The 20,956-nt window shown below is 47.4% G+C and overlaps 1 protein-coding gene across 1 annotated transcript in view; it reads left to right on the top strand.

Annotated features, from left to right (window-relative positions):
- Window positions 1-20,956, top strand: part of LOC147732555 (uncharacterized) — a 237,069-nt gene that overhangs the window by 178,374 nt on the left and 37,739 nt on the right. The window contains exon 8 of the mRNA XM_086954281.1: window positions 5,257-5,289. Within this exon, the coding sequence (XP_086810407.1) occupies window positions 5,257-5,289 (33 nt within the window). The remainder of the gene's footprint in view (window positions 1-5,256; window positions 5,290-20,956) is intronic.

Genomic DNA, 20,956 nt, shown 5'->3' with positions numbered 1-20,956 from the left:
TCCGAGCATCACCATGTACCCACGAGTGTAGATGCGATGCCTGTGCGACCCTATAATAGCGTTCTAGGTCCGGTGCTCCCAGTCCCCCCATCTCGCAGGGGAGAGTCAGAGTCGTCCATCGGACCCTAGGCTGCTTGCCACCCCAAGCCAGCCGCACCATTACTTTGGTAAGTTGCCGAAAGAAGACCTTCGATAATACCACAGGCAAATTCAGGAATAGAAACAGGAAACGGGGAAGTACCACCATTTTCATTAATGCGATCCTGCCCGAAAGGGAGAGCGGGAGCCTGATCCAATTATCCACGTCATCAACTAGTTTGCTATAAGCCACCCCGTAATTGTCCCGGATGAGGATCTCAGGATCCGTATGAAGCCGAATACCCAGGTAGCGAACCGAGTCGGAGGACCACTGCAATGGGTACTCCAGAGCGAACGGTCGTGTCACCGGGGTGAGCGGGAATGCGATCGACTTATCCCAGTTCACTTTCAGGCCCAACAATGAGCCGAAGCGAACCACCTCGCGTAGCACCGCGGCCAGGTTGACCTCTGGGTCTCTAACGTACAGTAACGTATCGTCTGCATAAGTCGATATCCCTATTTTATAGGTTGGGAAGCTAATACCCTCCAGGCTGTGGTACTCTCGTATGGCACACGCCAGAGGCTCCGCCACCAGTGCATAAAGCAACGGCGACAGGGGGCAGCCCTGTCGCGTGCCCCTCCCAATGTATATCGGCTCCATCACCCTATCACCCAGTCGCAGCCTGGCAGAGGGTCGATGGTACAACGCCCCAATCTGCTGCAGGAACGGCTCACCTAGACCCAGTTTCCGCAGCACACGTACCATGAAAGGCCACTCAACCGAGTCGAACGCCTTTTCCATGTCGAGGAAGATTGCCAGCGCGCTATTCTCCTGCCTGACATGCTGCATTGTGCCTAGCACGGTGCGTATGTTGTAAGTCAGGTTCCTGCACGGGACAAATCCGGATTGCTCCGGAGCGACCAGTCCAGGCACCAGTAAGGCCAGTCGAGTGGCAATGACCTTAGCATAAATCTTGGCATCGACATTGAGCAGGCTGAGTGGTCTGTACGAGCCGCAAAGATCAGGCGGTTTTCCCGGTTTAGGTATGGTAATGAGCAGCGCTTCGCGCATAGTAGTCGGCATTTCGCCATTCTCACAGATGGCATCAAATAGAGCGACCAAGTGTGGCAGCAGCAAGTCCTTAAAGGCTTTGTAAAAACTAACCGTGAGGCCATCCGAGCCCGGCGCACTTCCCGATCGCATACTCGCTAGCGCCTCTAATATTTCGTCCTGGTGGAAGGGGGCCATCAAGAATTCTCTATCCGAGTTCTTGAGGAACGGCATGGCAATGTGATCCAAGTAGTCTTCCATCTCGCTCTCCACTCCCTGCGTCTTGGACTGGTATAAATCTGCGTAGTATCTCCTGAAGGTCTCTAGTATCTGATCTTCATCCGTTACTGTGTCTCCCTCCGGAGTCCTCAGCTCCTCAACGACCAGTGGGCGTCTAGTGCTGCGGACCATGCGTGCCAGCAGCGCGCCGGGCCTTTCCCCCTCCCCGTACTGTCTAGCTGTGGCATATTTGCCCATATAGAGGACCTCCCTGTCTGCCAGCGCCTGAAACTCGGACAAAAGTTGGGTGGTCGCCGGCCCTTCCGCGTCGCCGCCTGACTGCAGTCGCCTAGCCTCAAGCTCCGCTATCCTATTCTCCAGAGTAGTGAGATCCCGTCTAATGGCGCGTAACACACTCGAATGTTTCGACATTGCCACCCCCCTGATGTAGACCTTAAAGGCCTCCCAGACCGTAAAGAAGTCGTCCACTGTGCCTATGTTTGTCGCAAAGTATTGTTCTATGTCTTCAGCGAGCTCCCCCCTGAATGCCTCATCCAGCAACGCAAAAGGCGGGAACCTCCATGTGAAGGCCGGGATCCCCTTTCTGGCTGTTACGAGGTGTAAAAGAATAGGGGAGTAGTCCGAGAGTGTGCGTGGAAGGACCTCGCATGCGCTAATGTTACCAAGTACCAGGGGGGGCGCCAACCAGTAGTCTATCCTAGTATGGACATCGTGGAATGCCGAGTAATGTGTAAAACCACCCTTCGTTGGATGTCTCTCCCTCCAAACATCTACCAAGTCAGATTTGATCATTTCAGCCGCCATATATGAGGCCGAGGCCACAGGGCGCCGAATAGTGCCCGCAGAACGGTCCATAGATGGGTCGAACACAAAGTTAAAGTCCCCGCCCCACAACATCCAAGGCTGTGCATGTGTTCTGGCAAGAGCGGACAGTGTCGTGTAGAATTCAGGGTGGTCATAATTAGGGCCATAAACATTCACTACCAACAGGTCCAGACCCCTACCCACACATCTTGCCAGGACATACCTGCCTTCCGGGTCAGAGTGTACAGGGATGAGCCGCAGCTGTGACGAGGGATTGGCCCAAATTAACACCCCACGGGCATGTGTCGTGAATCCCGCAGCAACTATGTTCCCAGCCAGCCCCCTGGATTTTAGCATTCTGCTGGAGAGTGGCAAGTGCGTTTCCTGCAACAAGGCAATGTCTACATGATGTCTACTGAGATAGCTAAGGACCTTCCTTACTTTACGGATATCGTTCAGGTCCCGCACATTCCATGTCATCAGGTTCAGCTTATTCAGGGCACTTGTATGCAAATTCGGCATAACATTAGCCATTACCAGGGTTCACTTGTGTATAATCATCGAGGATGAGCAAATCCGGACACAGCAGTTCACTTAATCTCAAAGCCGCCAGCCGGCGCTTCTGTACAAGTACAGCACTACACTGCAGTTCACACTCCGCATTGTCAAACCCCACAAAGAACCCCAAGCAACAATTCTCCCCAACAGACCAAACCCCAGTTCCCGCCCCTAGAGCACCAACCCACCCACAGCCGACCTCCCCCAACCTGGTCAGACAGGCCCCTAGGACCCCCCCCATGTATCCTCAACAGGTGTAGTGTCTAATAGTCCAACACTAACCCCTCGAAAAGTGAGACAACCAAAGGCACCGGGGCAGAGCGCGCCAATATAGTACACCACGAACTGTTCCGAAGGAATGTCTGAACAGCGCTCCCTTCCAGCCCCACTTGTATTTCAGTGCCCTTCGGATATCAAGAGTTATAGCTCTCTCCCACACAGACTGGCCCCCCCAAGCCTGCCTCGTTTGTCCAGGGTACTCTCCCCCGTTACTTCCAACACCTTACCATCAGTGCACGAGGCCAGTGTTCAATCAATGTCCGGACCCCCGATCAATAAGCCACAGCGAGGCGAACGTAGGCCCCCCGCGCCTCTTCAAACTTCAAACTTGTAGTCCCCGTGTTGCCAGGGACCATGGACTACCTTCAGTGAAGAGTGTCTAGCCACACTACAGCTGCCCCTAGTCCTGGTCATCCAGGTTCGATGTCGAGCCGGTTTCGTCATCTTGGCCACGCCGGGCCTCCTTCCGCTCCCGCGTCCAAGTCTTCAGGGACTTATGAAGTTCCTTAGGGTCCGTGAAATAATACGACCTCCCACCGGTATTGATCCGAAGCTTGGCGGAATACATCATCGCATAGTCCAGGCCCAGCGTTCGGAGTTATTTCTTATATGGCGCAAACTGTCGCCTTTCTTCCTGCACCCTGGCTGTAAAGTCCGGATAGAGGGAGATATCCATGCCCTCATGTTGTAGTTTGCCTTTCTCCCTCGCCACTCGCAAAGCAGTGTCTCTGTCGCGATAGTTAAGCAGTTTCGCAATAATGGGGCGAGGAGGTGCGCCAGGCTTAGGCTGTGGGCCCAACGTGCGATGCGCGCGTTCCACAATGAACATGGGGGAAAAGACCTCTTCACCCAGTAGCAATTTCAGCAGTTTCTCCACGTACAACTCCATTTTCCCCGTTTGCGTGGTTTCCGCCACTCCTGTGATACGGAGATTGGATCTGCGTGATCGCGCCTCCAAGTCCTCTGTCTTGTCTCTGATAACCGTCAGGAGTCTATCAAACTGCTTTCTTTCTTTGTCCCACTCCGTTTGGGCCTCCTCAGCTTCAGTGAGTCGGCGCTCCGCCATGTCTAGGCGCTCCGCATGCTTGTCCACACGCTCCGCCATTCGATCCATGCGGTAGGACAGAACGTCTATCTTGGTGCCCACCGAGGCAATGCTATCCTGAATGCCCTTCTCCATTGCCGCCAACATGTCCCGGAGCTCCGTGGTTGCCGGGGCCGACGCCGCAGCACCCTTCGGCGATGTGTCCGGCGCCGCCACCTCCGACCCTTTCGGCCGACGCCGTTCAAAGGAGCTCTTCCCCTGGGTTGCGTCGTTCTTCCCCATCGCAGTCTCCAACGTGTGACAATGCAGAACAGGGGAGCAGACCGATCATGCAGTTTCGGGATCTTCGCAGGCAGTCGAAGTACTGCCGCCAGTTTTCGAGTGTCCGATGCGCCCAAGATGGCGTCTGCAGTGTCGAGCGGAACCCTTCCGTTCACTTCTGCAAGTCTCGAAACCTCCCAGCCCAGGAGTTAGCCAGTTCCACGATTCCAATCCCAGTCAACCTCGCCCCTACTTGGATAGGAGAGGTCGGTAGAGCAGTACGTCGTTGCGGGGGATCGGACAGGTTATTGCACCGAGCCGGTGGCCACCCCACCTCGTGACGCAGGGCTCCGGTGTTGTTTGCTTCTCCTCTCCGCCGAGCCTCCAGGCCCTTCTATCATGGGGTTATCGCCGACCAGTAAGCAGAGGACGACTCGATCAGTGACGAAACCCAACTGCGAGGCAGCCCGCGCTCAGCCCGACCACTGCCAGTGCTGAGGCCGCACGTCCGATGACGTCGCCCGGCCTCCTCTCCAGGATAGTGCGCTGCTGTCGGCCTAGTTCTTCACTGCTGTGCCGCTGGGATCAACACCCCCGAATCGTCGGGAAGGCTCGCCCGTAGTCGGCCCAAAAGTTCCTCAAAGGCAGCTGGGGGTGCCAGCAGATGTTCAAGAGCCCGCTATGGCTTGTTCGGCATGGTTAAGGATAGTTTAGCAGGATTATACTGGGGCTATGCGAGGAGCCGAAGGCTCACGCGTCCGCCATCGACGCCGGCTAGCTCCGCCCCCTGCTATTGGATATAATTACTCATAGCCAACACGTAATTAAAAGTATAAGAATTTTGGGACATATGGTTACATGGGGTAAGAAAGTCTAGCATTTGTAATATATATTTTCAATGTAGGAGTTTGATTCCTAACATTTTGTTTTCTCCTCTTAGAAAACCAATGCCAAAGACAAACCCAATACAGAAGTAAGTTATTTAAGCATTATATATTATTGTAGTGCATGATTTTGTAGCAAATATATGGTGATAACTACCTTCTTTGTGTGGTGCAGAAGTCCTTACGCACATGAAAAGCGAGCTACACCATATAGGGTGTACGGTTGGGAAGGGGTTGTTTTTTGCCTATATGATAAGTGTTCTCATGACAAATGGGTTGACCATTGAGGTGTGCTTATTGTGTTATGTTACACAGCGCTGGTCTATGGGATGAATGGGGGAGACAGACATATTATAATTCTAATAATGACTATCCAGCCTAGCCTCAGGTGCAATGGGATATTGTGTGACTATATACCACAATCAGGGATAATCTTAGAAGGCCCAGTAATCATAACAGCAATTTGTGCCAGACAGAGATGCTGTAGAATAAGTAGGTGTATACGAAAAGGTCAAGAATAGGACTTGGTGACAAAAGCAGTAGCCAAGCACGATTTCATTTTATTTATACATGTTTTACTGTTTACTGTTGATCAAATAAAACTATTGGAGGAGGTGGGCTGTGGAAGAGCAGATACGGCTGTCAACCTGAAACTATACAAATTAGAAAAGGCTTAGGTTCCACTTAATCCTCTAGCCCAATGCAAGTCAAAATGTGTCCTAAACCCCTCTGAAGTACCAAGCTTTGCTTTCTAGAAAGGTTGCCTTTACTTTTCTTTCATACTGGTATGTTCAAAATAAGGCTTAAGTTTTTTCTTTAGCCTTTTGTTCATGAATGCAAATTTAAAGATTTGCTGATCTCCAAAGACTTGTGGTAAATTTAAATTACCTATACTTAATTTATGCGGTAAAGTTCAATAAGAATAACTCAGTCAAAAAATAAGAGGCAGAGTCCGTGGCATCTGAGTTTTATGAAGGTTTTATTCCTTAAAAAGGAATTGGTTCGAATCAGGTAGCATGCTCCATCACCACAAGGTTTCAGGAAGGGAATGGATATGGACATGTACAATGCTTTATTAACAGAACATCATATATATAGTCAATGCATTACAATAGTGATAGATGCAGAAGGCGTAACAGCTGAGAGAAACGAGATAAGAACACATGTACGTAACAGAAGGCGTGCATGAGGGTGTACACGGAGGTGTGTGCTAGACAAGTCACATAGAGGTGTCACAAGTGGGTGGATTCATAGGGAAATCTTGCAGTGTCAGCAGAAATACATGGCATGAATGCGCGCGCAGCAGCATGACGTGTGATTGACGTGAAACTGGAGGGTGAAGGGGACTTGACATTTAGCCCTACATGAGGAGACAGAAGTCTGGGGTGTCAGAACAACCTAATCCCAAATCATATCTAATATCTTGTGTTTGAGGAACTGTATTATCTAGAAGGAAAGGTCTCTCGGGCAGAGGCTATTCTATACTGACTGCTAGTCGTGCATATGTGACTACGTGTCTACGTGTAAAGCAAGGGGGCCATGGGCCTACCATGGTAACAGGAGCAGGAAATTACTGCAGCTGGGAAGAATGTTTTCCTAAACTACTAGACAGGAATGTATTTTCGAGGAGCGGAGCAGATAACTTGAAGGCTGAATACAGTCTTGGCAGGCAAGCAGGTCGAGCCAGGCACCGCTCGCCGCCAGGGAGTAAGTCAAGGGTCAGGAAACAGCAGACTGCAGCTTTCAGAGACAGAAAGCAGAAAGGGTTCGATGGCAGGAATCAGGGCCTAACTCACCAGAGCTAGTGAAACATGAAAGTGCACCATGTAAAGACGTTGGCAAGGCACACTTAGGAACTGAATATCCGACCCATTCATGGTAGATCTGAAAGAGGACATGTTAACGTTGGACGCAAATGTATTTGCGTCTTCATAGCTGAAAGTGGAGGGAACATACATGTACTTGAAGCACATACATGGAGCCGTTGGGGTCTACGATAGGGGACACAAATTACCATAAAAATTCATATTACCTCATTCCCTCCTTGTCCCCTACGGACCCTTCATGAGATATCAATCCTCATTAATCTATCAATCTGTTCATGTAACATCATTTGCTCTTCTTTCTTCTTACGGTGTTTTGAACGTGGACTTGAATGAGGAATACATGATGTGGCGCACAAGCCGCAAATCGCTGGCCCACATTGTAGACATAGACAGCAACTGAATACTATGAGAAGGGCAATACCTAGGAAGGATAGGACCTTCCATCCCCAGGCTGACAACACGCTCCAGAACCAACCGGACCAAGCCCAGGTGCCTGGATTCTGGTGTATCTGACTTGCAATCTTATGAAGACGGGTTATGGCTCTATATACTGATGCCGCGTTTTCTGGAATGAAAACACAGCAGCTCGATCCGATGACTCTACAAGCTCCGCCCCTATCGGCCAGGATGACGTCAAGGACAAGACGATTTTGAAGAACAACAATCCGCATAGCAGACTGCTCCTCTGTTAAGTTACCTAGGGCGGAAGTAGTTTCATTCACTACTGCTTCGAGGGTTCTGGTTAATTTTCGTATCAGTTTACTATTAAAGACAGCACCTAAGTAGGGAAAGAAACCTTTATTGAAGTCTGTATATTGCTCCCATGCCGTTTCAGTATAGTCGACAATAGGGAGATCTCTCTGGGGTCTATTGTGTACTAGATGGGAGTCCCTATGATAATCAGGAGGGGCTAGGAAAACAGGTGGCAGAAGGAATGCAATGTAACAGGTACCATCCCAATCTAGAGGTAAGCGTATATATGCGGTATGACCACAAATGAAATAGGAATGACGGGAAGCTTTAAATTTAGACTTGCCTTTATCGCTGAATTCGATCACAGTAGTACATTTACTATGACCCAGGTGTACTGAACCATTCTTTCTGACACATAATTCACCTTTGACTGGTAATACGGACATGGCGGGCAAGACTGGTTCGGTTTCGGATTCAACATTCAGAATCATGAGGTTAAGTGTAAAGTTACCTAATCCATATACTTCATTTTCTAGATCAGTCCCTGTCCTTTTGGGAAGACCCTCCTTGTCAGGGAAACATACTTTATGCAAAACGGTGTTCAGATTTCCCCTTACCCAGTTGCCCTGGTAAACTACGGAATTTGAATCTAAGGAATTAATCAAACTAAACCATGCACCACAGGAACCATTGTGTGTGAACGGGTACGGAAAGAGGGGCAGAACTCCCTTGTATTTCTGATAGGGAGGAAGTCGGCCACATATCCAACAATTGGTAGCATTGCTGGTCTGATGGGAATGATGTAACATACTAATGAATGTGTTGTTGCGCAGCGCAAGTCGGTAAGATAACTCATGCGGGGGCAGTTCACTGAAAGAGTGCTCGGCAGTGATATTGAAGGAAGAATGTGCACGCTTGAAAATAGGATAGTATATATGCAACAGTATACTTGCAGCAATAATCAAAAGACTCAGAAAAAACATTATCAATAGTGTCACGATACAGTGGCTGTGAAGTGATTTACAATATTCACGTTTCTTGAGCTGTTTCTGTCTATCTCTCTCTCTATTGGGGTCTAGGGGATACATGTCAGAGACTTGTCTAACCGATTCACCTAGGGGAGGACTTAAACAATTAAACTGTCTGACTTGCTAGACCTCAATTTTAATTTATATTCTTGGGAAGAAGTTTTCTCGGCCAGGGGGAGTTTTGAGTCAGTCTGTGGAGGAGGGCAGGGCTGAGAGTTCAAATCTGGCGGCAGTCCATGGTATTTCTTTACATGACTCGAGTGAAGCCAGCCCTTGCGGCCCTCCACTTTTATCGCGGTCCTTGTAGTCAAAAGTACTAGCTTCGGCGCTTGCCAACGGGGCTCCAGCGGACTTTTCCTGTCGAAGTTCCTTATGAATACGAGGTCCCCCGGAACAACTTCATGTGGCTTCACCTCAGTGTTGTCGGGAAAGGCTGCAGCAACCTGTGAACGACATGATTGTAGTGCAGACATCAAGGAAGCAAGGTAATCTGTCAGCATGTTACAATCAACATCGGTTATTTTTCTCGGCAGAGGCGTCCCCCACATATTCGGTGGCCTACCAAAGACCACCTCGTACGGGGATAGCCCTGTTCTTGAGTGTGCGACCATTCTCATAAAAAAGAGCGCAACTGGTAAAGCTACTATCCAGTCGACGCCTTTCTCTCTACAGATCTTGGCAAGACGAATTTTCAGAGTCTGATTATGACGTTCCACGAGACCTGCTGCCTCGGGATGTCGGACACAGTGGAACTTCCATTGATAGCCGAGCAGGAGAGATACCTGCTTCATAAGCTCGGACGAGAATGACTGACCGTTATCTGAATATACGATGCGGGGCAAACCATATCTGGGGAAGAATTCACGAACCAGCTGCTTGGCAGTGGTCGGAGCAGTGTAATCTGGGACTGGATATGCTTCTGTCCAACGAGAGAGTGCACATACAACTACGAGGACATATTTGAATCCTCGACAACGTTCCATCTGGATATAATCCATCTGGAGGACTTCAAAAGGGTGATCGGGAGGATGAAATCCACCTTGCTCCACGGGAATGCTTTTACCTGGGTTGAACTGACAACAGATCATGCAAGTACGCACTTTCTGTTTGGCTGCTGCTCGTAAATGTTTATTGAACCAGAGGTTTTGAATACTGTCTAACATGGCTTTTTCTCCTAAATGTGCAGGACTGTGTACTGTGTTAATGATTACTTGGACCATAGAGTCAGGGAGAAACCATGTAGATTTTCCCTTCGTCATCCATCCCTGTTCTGTCTGGACCCCTCCTAGTTCAATCCATTTCTTGATTTCGTCTGGTGTAGCATGTGTCTGTATATCAATTACATCTAGGGCGGGATCCTTAACTGTCATACAATGTGTTCGTGTCTGGACTATTGTCTTTGTCAGATCAGTTGCGTGAGTCTGAGTCTGAGCTGTATGCTTTGCTGTTCGGTCTGCCAGGTCGTTCCCCTGGGAAATTGTATCTGTGACTTTCGTATGTGCCTTGCACTTCATGATGGATATCGCTGTAGGCAGATGTATTGCATCTAACAGAGCTTGAATGAGGGGACCGTGCTGAATTTTGGCACCGTGAGAAGTCAAAAAACCTCTCTCTCGCCAGAGCACTCCGAAGTCGTGTACAACTCCGAATGCATAACGTGAATCTGTGTATATGTTAACTCTTTTGTTCTTGGCTTGAATACAGGCGTGTGTCAGAGCGATGAGCTCTGCTGCTTGAGCCGACAGGGTGTCAATACAATTCGTTTCTATGACTTCAGTTTCTGTCGTGACTGCGTAGGCGGCCACTAATTCTCCTGTACTTGTTCTCATGCATGAACCATCCACATAAAGTGTCAGGTCTGGATCTGGTAATGCGGTGTCTGTCAAGTCCTGTCTGGGTTTCGTCGTAATGGTAATGACTTCAATACAATCATGTGCCACTGGGTCTGTCTCACTTAATGGCAAAAGTGTAGCAGGGTTCAATGTGTTGCAACGTCTGATTTCTATGTGTGGCTGAAACAATGTCAATTCATAACCTGTCAGTCGCGCTATCGTCAAGTGCTGGGTCTGTGTTCGGTTTAAAAGAACTTCCACAGAGTGTGGAACTTGTACTGTCAATTGGTGTCCTAACACTATGGAATCGCTTTGTCTGATTGCTAGAGCTGTTGCTGCTACAGATTTCAAGCACGCAGGCAACGCCTGGGCTACCGGATCTAATGTGCTAGAAAAATAAGCACACGGTTTGTGTGAACCTGCTTGTTCCTGAGTGAGTACTGACAATGCAGTACCTTCACGTTCTGTAACAAAAAGTGTGAAAGGCTTACTGTAACATGGTGTCGCTAAAACTGGTGTTTGACATAAGGCTTTCTTTAAGTCGTCAAAAGCTTGTGTATGTTCCTGAGTCCAAGGGAGGGCAGTCGATGTCGCTGCCTCCTGGGTTGTCAACTGTATGAGTGGTTTCGCTAGAAATGCATACTGAGGAATCCATTGTCTACAGTAAGAAGTGAGGCCTATAAAGGCTCGTACCTCCTTTTGTGTCTTGGGCTGTGACATGTTTACAATTAACTGAATGCGATCAGGTGTTAGCTGTCTCCCCCCTTTGGACAGCAAGTGCCCAAGGTAAACCACTTGCTGAACACAGAATTGCAACTTCGAAGGGGACACCTTGTGTCCCTTGTCAGCCAGGAAATGCAAAACCGTCAGTGACGCATGCTCACATTCAGGTTCGCTGCGGGCGGTGATCAGTATATCATCGACATACTGTAACAGGGCAGTGTTGTCAGGCATGTGTATACTGTCTAGTTGTCTTTTCAGTGCTTGGCTGTAGATGCTGGGGCTTTCTGTGAATCCTTGAGGTGCGCGTGCAAATTTGAAGCTTCGACCATTTAAACAGAATCCGAAAAGGTATTGGCTTTCTGGATCAATTGGGACACTAAAGAAGGCGTTCTTCAGATCAATTACAGTAAAGAACGTTGCTTCGGATCAATGGCAGTCAATAGAGATGAGATGTCTGGAACCACGGGATACTGTGGTACCATGCATTTATTCAATTCGCGCAAATCGATGACTAATCGATAAACTGGGGGTGCATTTGGATCAGTACGTTTAAGAATCGGAATGATAGGGGAATTACATAGATTCGAGTCGGTTTCAACAACCACTCCTTGTGCAATGAGCTTGTCAATAATTTTCAGTAAAGCCGCTACAGCATCTGGGGGTAACTTGTATTGTCGGATTCGTGGTAGTACTACTCCTGGCCTGAGTGTGACTCGATATGGTGTAATGTGCATACAACCTACATCAGTGGGGCCTTGTGCCCATAAATGTGCAGGAACATTCTGTAATCTGGGATCAATATCTCTCAACACATAGTGACCCTTAAAGTCACGTAGGAACAATCTTACTCCTTCCGGAGAACAGCAAATAACAGCTCCTAGAGCTTTCAGTGTCTTGATACCTAACAAGTTTTCTGGACATGATTTCGTCAATAACAAATCGGTAGTGCGAGACAACGGACCAACTAAAAGAGGTACTGGTTTCGATACTTCATTCACAATAGGTTTGCCTGAAAATCCAAGGGAAACATTCTGGGAGCCTGAGAGGGGTGCCCCTGGAACCTCGTCATGACTTATAGTTGTCCTGCTTGCCCCTGTATCAATCAAAAACTTTCTATCTTTCCCTAATACTTGGCTATGTACGTAAGGACCCTCTTGATCTACAGGAACCTCAATAAGAGGCAAGCCAACTTCCCTCTCTAGGCTATTTCATGTGTATCGCTGATAATCGGGATAATCTGTTTGTGCATACTGGTACATCTGTTGCGTTGCATGTTGTGTTGCGGCAATGGGCTGTGGCTGTGGTACCGCTACGGTCTGCACTGTCTGTTGTGAAGCTTGCATAGGCTGGATATTCTGTGATACTTGTTGTTGGGCTTGGTCCTGTCTAGGAGGACGCGGTCTTTCTTTAGTTTTACCTGTAGCTATATTGTGTTTCAATACTGCACAATCGTTTATGTAGTGACCTGGCTGCTTACAATAGTTGCATGTCCCTTTAACAGGAGCTGCTGAATTATTGGACTGTGTCATACCCTTTTTATTACCGTCAGCTGGAACTGACTGAGCAACTAGCATTTTCATTTTCGTGTCTTTCATACGTCTTTGTTCGTGCTCATGTTCTTCCCTAATTCTATTCTGGTGATACTGTAACATTTGTAACATTTGTGAAGGCGTGTTTGCTTGCCATGTGCTCTCGACTTTCAGTACTCGGTTCTTAACCTGAGGCAGGGAATTTTCGACCAATTTGGATACAAAAAGATGTGGATATGACTCGCTACTTGCTTTCAGGCCACTATTAATAACAAAACATTTCTCAAATCGGGAATAAAAATCACTAGTGTCTTCATCGGGTTTCTGTTTGCAGGCTGAGATTGCATCCCAGTCCTCCTTTTTTGTTGCTAACAAACGTGGCAAAACCTGTACTAATAATCCTGGTAATGCTTTAGTTTTGTCCCCAAGCCCTAGGCCTGGGGTTCGAGTATTTTCTTCGTTCTCTAATGCAGCCCAATCAATCTTTTGCTCTCCCACTCTTTTTCTTTCAGTTTCTCGTAAATACCGGCAGGCAGTAATACTTTTAATATTTTCATAATGTCGGGATAGGTATAATCACCCATGAGTAACATGTCTTTTATTTCACGGTGAAAACCTGCATGGTCTTTGTCGTGACTAGGCACCAGTTTCTTCATTTCTAATAGTTCCATTTTTGTTATGGGCGTGTACACAAACACACGTCTAAAGGTATTATCATCATTCCTAACTGGATGCACTTCTCGCAAGGGATTCTGTCTGTCTATGTAATACATTTTTCTTTCTACGGGTGGAGCTGGAAAAAACTGTGGATTCAGGAAAGCACTATACTTGTGTCGATGTTCTAGAATTACTTTAATTAAGTCAGTACCTAGACCTCTCCATTTATTCATGAGTAGCTCTATTAGTATATCCGGTAGGGGCCCCGGATCAGAATGTTGGCTTTTATACAATATAAGGAGGTGCTGTATCATGTACATACCAGCTAGTCGCTGTTCGTCTGGGGAAAGATTTAAAAAGGTCTGCGCTAATGTGTCATTACTATATTTATCAGAATTGTCAGCCCATTGTACGGCTGACCTGGCTAGTTCTTGTTCGTCCATAGAATTGAGTACATGGTACCCCATTCGTTCTTGAAGTATTCTATCAGTAGCCTGGAATAGATATTCAGGAGTCTTCGGATTTGACATAGCAGTGTGAAAGAGTCTCTTACTTTCTGGACGTATCGGTTTATTAAAGGGTCTACCCCTCCCTACATAGGCTATTGTTCCTCTATCTTCTGTCTCTTCCTCTGGTTCCTCCTCTGAGGATTTATTTGCATCAGATTCTGCTTCCCTTTCAGCTCTCGCTTTTGCATGGAATACTACTATTTCTTTACGAATCTTTCTGTACATGGCCTCTATACAATTTTGTTTATCATGTTTTCCGTCTGAAATATTCCGGCTCCATGCAGTTAGTACCTTCATCTCTTCTTGATTTACACCAGGCCTGTCTCGTTCTCTTATGAAACAGTTTATGAGGAATCTTAGTATTAGGCTCTGAATGTCGACTTTCTGATGCGCCATGGCCTCGTGAACACATTCCGGACCCTCCCCCGTCTGGACGAACTGATATATCCTGTCTAGATTAGCTTTTATTCCTGGAAACAGAACTAAAAAGTCGGCAGCACGTCTTATACGTATTGAGGCTAATAACATGTAACCATCTTTGCCTGGTATGGGGTCATATCTACAATATGTGAGAAGTTCTTTCGCTTTTTCACTGGTAATCGGTTTCGGAGTACGTTGCATTGCTAGTTCTCTAACATCTAATCGATGTACTGGTGGCGGGGTCTGGAAACCTCCTGATGCACCTCCTGAAGCGGAGGCTTGAGCATGATCTGTCGGTAGGGCCGTGTCAGGCCCGAAAGGATTTTGCGGATTAATAGGGTTAATGGGGTTTGCAGGAAGTGGTGGAGGAGTGTCCTGTCGTTGGGGATAGCGGTCAGGGGGTGGTATGCGTGCAGGCGGAACATTGGTATATTCGGGAGCTACATCGTCTAAATAGGAAGAAAGGAAAATATCTTTTGTGGTCTTGTGACGTAATTTAGTCGGAACCAATGGAGGGGGCAGATCCTTCGGTATTTCCGGAGTGGCCTTAGGTAAACCCTCGGCCAGAAGAGGATACATACCATTCACAAGAGTGTTTCGTTGTCGGTCTACTTGTTCTGCTTTTACTCGTATCCCCTCTTCAACTAAGACGTTTTCTCGGGCTTTGTCTGAATCCTCTCTACTTTTCTCTGCTTTTCTGAGTGCTTTCTCGGTCCGTCTGTGGGATTCTTTACGCCATAGTTCAATGGCATCTTTCTGTGACTGTCTGGATTTCTTTTTCCATAATGCTTCTTCTACTCTCATGATGCACTCGGCATCCCATGTCCCTGTAGCAGGCCATCTCTGATTCTCTGCTAAATCTTTGGTGTAATCTACCCACAAATCGAGATATAATGCAGCATCTAAGCCGTGTTTGTGGTACATAAAATACCTTGGAGTGTCCCTGGGTGGAATGGGAACAGCTTCCTCTAGTATCCCTTTTCTAGTTCCTATCTGTTTCAGTTTGGAAAACAGCGGCATGTTTCAGCCGTACTACTTGGTACTTGATACTTACTTGGAGCTTGGACACAACTAACACAATAAACACGATAATGTAGATCGAACAATCACTCATACCACGACATTAAAACACATTTTAACATTTGAAAAACGAACAACAATAACTAGAATAAAACTAGCTACCTGCATACTCGATATACTGCTAAACAGTACATATACACCGCTAAACGGTGCAGACCGGGTCTGTGTACCCAAACCCGTCTTGACCGGGCACCAATTAATGCACCCATCTAGATGCGTCCCCAGCAACGGTACTCACCGGGAAGCACGGAAACGGAAGGCCTCGGAAACTTGACACTGGACTGGACCGGACTGGACTCGACTCGACTCGTGACGTAGGTACTTCGGAACTTCGGAACTGGTGGGCCTCTGAATACCTCGGACTTTGCTCTCTCAGCTAGGCTCTGGTCGGGATCCTCCGCACTCCTCACCGCCTCGTCTGGGTGTCGATCGCAGCCTCAGTCACCTCCGTTGGCCTGAGGGAGATACAGGAAATCCTGCGGGTACGCGTAGTTGTCCGTCCGGCTGTGGCAGGGGACCGGGCCTGCAACGCACCGCCGGCGCGTAAGGTGGGGGAGAAGTTCCTGTTCGGGCGCCAATTATGTGGTAAATTTAAATTACCTATACTTAATTTATGCGGTAAAGTTCAATAAGAATAACTCAGTCAAAAAATAAGAGGCAGAGTCCGTGGCATCTGAGTTTTATGAAGGTTTTATTCCTTAAAAAGGAATTGGTTCGAACCAGGTAGCATGCTCCATCACCACAAGGGTTCAGGAAGGGAATGGATATGGACATGTACAATGCTTAATTAACAGAACATCATATATATAGTCAATGCATTACAATAGTGATAGATGCAGAAGGCGTAACAGCTGAGAGAAACGAGATAAGAACACATGTACGTAACAGAAGGCGTGCATGAGGGTGTACACGGAGGTGTGTGCTAGACACGTCACATAGAGGTGTCACAAGTGGGTGGATTCATAGGGAAATCTTGCAGTGTCAGCAGAAATACATGGCATGGATGCGCGCGCAGCAGCATGACGTGTGATTGACGTGAAACTGGAGGGTGAAGGGGACTTGACATTTAGCCCTACATGAGGAGACAGAAGTCTGGGGTGTCAGAACAACCTAATCCCAAATCATATCTAATATCTTGTGTTTGAGGAACTGTATTATCTAGAAGGAAAGGTCTCTCTCGGGCAGAGGCTATTCTATACTGACTGCTAGTGCGTGCATATGTGACTACGTGTCTACGTGTAAAGCAAGGGGGCCATGGGCCTACCATGGTAACAGGAGCAGGAAATTACTTGCACGGAGACAGAGAGGCCGGGCCCTTTGCTCTGCAGCTGGGAAGAATGTTTTCCTAAACTACTAGACAGGAATGTATTTTCGAGGAGCGGAGCAGATAACTTGAAGGCTGAATACAGTCTTGGCAGGCAAGCAGGTCGAGCCAGGCACCGCTCGCCGCGCAGGGAGTAAGTCAAGGGTCAGGAAACAGCAGACTGCAGCTTTCAGAAACAGAAAGCAGAAAGGGTTCGATGGCAGGAATCAGGGCCTAACTCACCAGATCTAGTGAAACATGAAAGTGCACCATGTAAAGACGTTGGCAAGGCACACTTAGGAACTGAATATCCGACCCATTCATGGTAGATCTGAAAGAGGACATGTTAACGTTGGACGCAAATGTATTTGCGTCTTCATAGCTGAAAGTGGAGGGAACATACATGTACTTGAAGCACATACATGGAGCCGTTGGGGTCTACGATAGGGGACACAAATTACCATAAAAATTCATATTACCTCAGACTGCCTGTCCTTTATTTTCACACCAAAATGTGCAATTAGGTAGCTTTTACAATTATTACTACTATAGGCCAGAGGAGGCTTCAACAAGGCCAACTCCATCATCGCCCCCCAACTCCGGGACATCACCAACGCCTCCCTCAACACCGCCACCTTCCCGGAAAGCTGGAAGCACGCCAAGATCAGCTTCCTCAAGAACTTCCGCCCCATCTCGTTCCTCCTCTTCTCCTGCAAAAGTCGTCGAGAAGACCGTCAACAGACAGCTTACCGCCTTCCTCGAGACGAACGGTTCCCTCGACCACTCGCAGTCCGGCTTCCGAGCCAACCACAGCACCGAGACCGCCCTCATCGCAGCCACTGATGACATCAGATCCCTGCTCGACAACGGAGAAACATTAACAAAATGGGGTATCACCCAAAATAGTCAAAGGACCTGGGTATCGAATGGTAAACATGAAAAATGGTCCTAGACCTATCTTTAGTATTCAAAATAAATCAATTATTTGGATAGTACTAGTACATAGGAATTAATACTGAGCAGAGAAAAAAAGACCGTTCTTGTCTATACATATATACAATGCATCCATCAAGTGTTCCAAAAGATGCTCTTGACGAACATCAACATTTATTTGAATATTTACAATTGCATAAAAATACTTTATACATGCATCAAGAAAGAATACTGCCAGGCGCAGTAGCAAAGTGCAAAGAAAAGTGCTCATGTGAAGAAAAGATAGATAAAAGGATTAGGTAATTCACATAAGAGAAATACGGTACAATTCCTTATAACAGAAACCTGACCCAAATAAGTAAATCAAAATAATTTCTTTTTACAATTTACAATGGACGGGGGGAAGGGGTTAAAAAGATTCAGGTTTCAAAAGTAGGAGTGGAAAAATGTTGACGTTTCGACCCTGGCGCATTGGTGGGTGGGTTAACACCTCAGCTACGGGTATTCATCAGGACAGGGACGGGCAGGGGGAACCTAAGACGTAAAAGGCAGCACTTCAGTTAGATGGGCCACCAGCCAATGGTGTGCTCCACCAGCGGAAAATATATATACTAGGTCACCTCAAGTCTATCAATGACGAGGTGTTTGATTAGATCAAAGGACCAGCACAAAAGTGCGGTTGCCACACATCTCCGAGACGACATATCCGGATGCGGTTTTGACTGCAGAGCTGGTTTGGGGATACGAAGGAAAATCCAGCCATTGAACATTTAGAGAGTCAAACGAGGGATTCCGCCAAGAACTCCATGCATTGGGTTTGCTTACCTGTGGCTACCGCACATTTGTGCTGGTCCTTTGATCTAATCTAACAGAACTGACGGGGAGATTCGTTTTTCCTGCTGCACAACCGATTTTTGAGTGCCCTCCAAATAATACTCTCATATGCTTTTGGATTTGATTTTCAAACACCTCGTCATAAATTGTAAAAAGAAATTATTTTGATTCAGTTATTTGGGTCAGGTTTCTGTTATAAGGAATTGTACCTTATTTCTCTTATGTGAATTACCTAATCCTTTTATCTATCTTTTCTTCACACAAGCACTTTTCTTTGCACTTTGCTACTGCGCCTGGCAGTATTCTTTCTTGATGCATGTATAAAGTATTTTTATGCAATTGTAAATATTCAAATAAATGTTGATGTTTGTCAAGAGCATCTTTTGGAACACTTGATGGGTGCATTGTATATATATATGTATAGACAAGATTGGTCTTTCTTTCTCTGCTCAGGATTTATTCCTATGTACTAGTACTTTCCAAATAATTGATTTATTTTGAATACTAAATATAGGTCTACGACAACGGGGAAACAGCGGCCTTCATCCTCCTGGACCTCTCCGCAGCATTCAACACTGTCTGCCACCGCACCCTAGTGCAGCGCCTCAGCAACACCGGAACCCAAGAGAAGGCACTGGAGTGGATCATCTTGTTCCTCACCGGAAGAACCCAGAGAGTCCGCCTCCCCCCGTTCAGATCCGAGGCCACTGAAGTCATCTGCGGCGTAACACAGTCATCGCTCAGCCCCACCCTCTTCAAAGTCTACATGAGCCCCCTCGCATACATCGCATGCCAACACAACCTCAACATCATCTCCTACGCCGACGACACCCAGCTGATCCTCTACCTCATAAACGACTCAGCCTCCCCCAGAAACAGCCTACACGAAGGGATGAAAGACGTCGCAGAGTGGATGAAGAACAGCCGCCTGAAACTGAACTCAGACAAGACGGAAGTCCTCATCCTGGGATCATCGCCCTCCGCCTGGGACAGCTCCTGGTGGCCCCCTGCCCTGGGCACCACTCCCAAGCCAACGGACCACGCACGTAACCTGGGCTTCATCCTGGTCTCCTCCCTCTCGATAACCAGACAAGTCAACGCCGTCTCATCATCGTGCTTCAACACCCTGCGCATGCTCCGAAAGATCTTCTGATGGATCCCCACCAAAACCAGGAAGACAGCCACCCAGGCACTCGTCACCAGCCGACTGGACTACGGAAACACCCTCTACACCGGAACCACAGCCAAACTTCAGAGAAGATCCTTCTCCTACCTGGAAGCCAAGACATTGAACTCCCTCCCCATACACCTTCGACTAACCCAGGACCACCTCTCCTTCAGGAAGCAACTCAAGACCTGGCTTTTCGAGCAGTAACGGACCCCTCTCCCTCAGCACCTTGAGACCCTTCAGGGTGAGTAGCGCGCTATACAAATATATTGATTGATTGATTGATTGATTGAGGAGAGGATGTGGTCTCAAGGCTAGAGCTGCCGACTTTGGAGCTGGGAAACCAAGGTTCGAGCCTCAGGGTTGACTCCACATCCTGTCATTCTGGGCAAATCACTCAATCTCCCTGTGCCTACCCAAAAAAATAATGAATGTAAATGGTGCTCCTGTAAAGCGTTCCAATACCTTTCGGGTTGAATTTGCCCTATATAAATCTGCCAAAAAAATAAAGACCATGTCATGTCTGATATGACAGCCAACTAGGTAGTCAATGCATACTTTTGTCTAGCAATGGCACAATTGCCTTCCAATCTCATTATGTTCCAACGGCATTGCTCTTTCGAAGTCAAGGCCATCATGTTCAACAGTGAATCTACTGTAGGTACACATTTCCATGATGTATCTCAGGTGCACACTTACATTTCCAGAAGGCCCTCAGTGGCTGAATCTTTTCCTGAATGACTGCAGAAATCCACTTTGTTGACCAGATAATCCTACAAAGGGCAATTTATACCATTGTGTTCACCTGACCCTTCCCTTTGGTTACAAAATGCCATGACTTGGCTGTGGATGTGCTCCGTCAGCCAGTGAGTGCGTGAATGTACCTTAGAGGTTCTCCTCTAGGCTAGTCCATGGATGATGACCAGCAGTATTTTCACTGTTGGTAATTTAGAGCCATTAAGTACAGATACACTCTTAAACTTGAAGGAAGTGACCAGATTCGCCTCCCAGGTCACCCACGACCATCTCTCTGCCTTCTTCGAAATGAAGAGTCTGTCAGACAGTAGAGAATACAAACCAATATTTGTTTATTCAAAGCGTTCAGAGCGGAGTCCTGTCTGCCCAGTCACGAAGAGTGCTGCAGAGAAAGTCTGACTTCAACAAGTATAACAATACAATATGTACATTTCAGAATCAATGAAAACACGCCCACCATGGAAT

The sequence above is a fragment of the Lissotriton vulgaris genome, chromosome 2_1 (assembly GCF_964263255.1).
Source record: "Lissotriton vulgaris chromosome 2_1, aLisVul1.2, whole genome shotgun sequence".
Taxonomy (NCBI): domain Eukaryota; kingdom Metazoa; phylum Chordata; class Amphibia; order Caudata; family Salamandridae; genus Lissotriton; species Lissotriton vulgaris.
The sequence above is the reverse complement of the archived record's forward strand: the minus strand, read 5'-3'. Positions and strand labels throughout refer to the sequence as shown.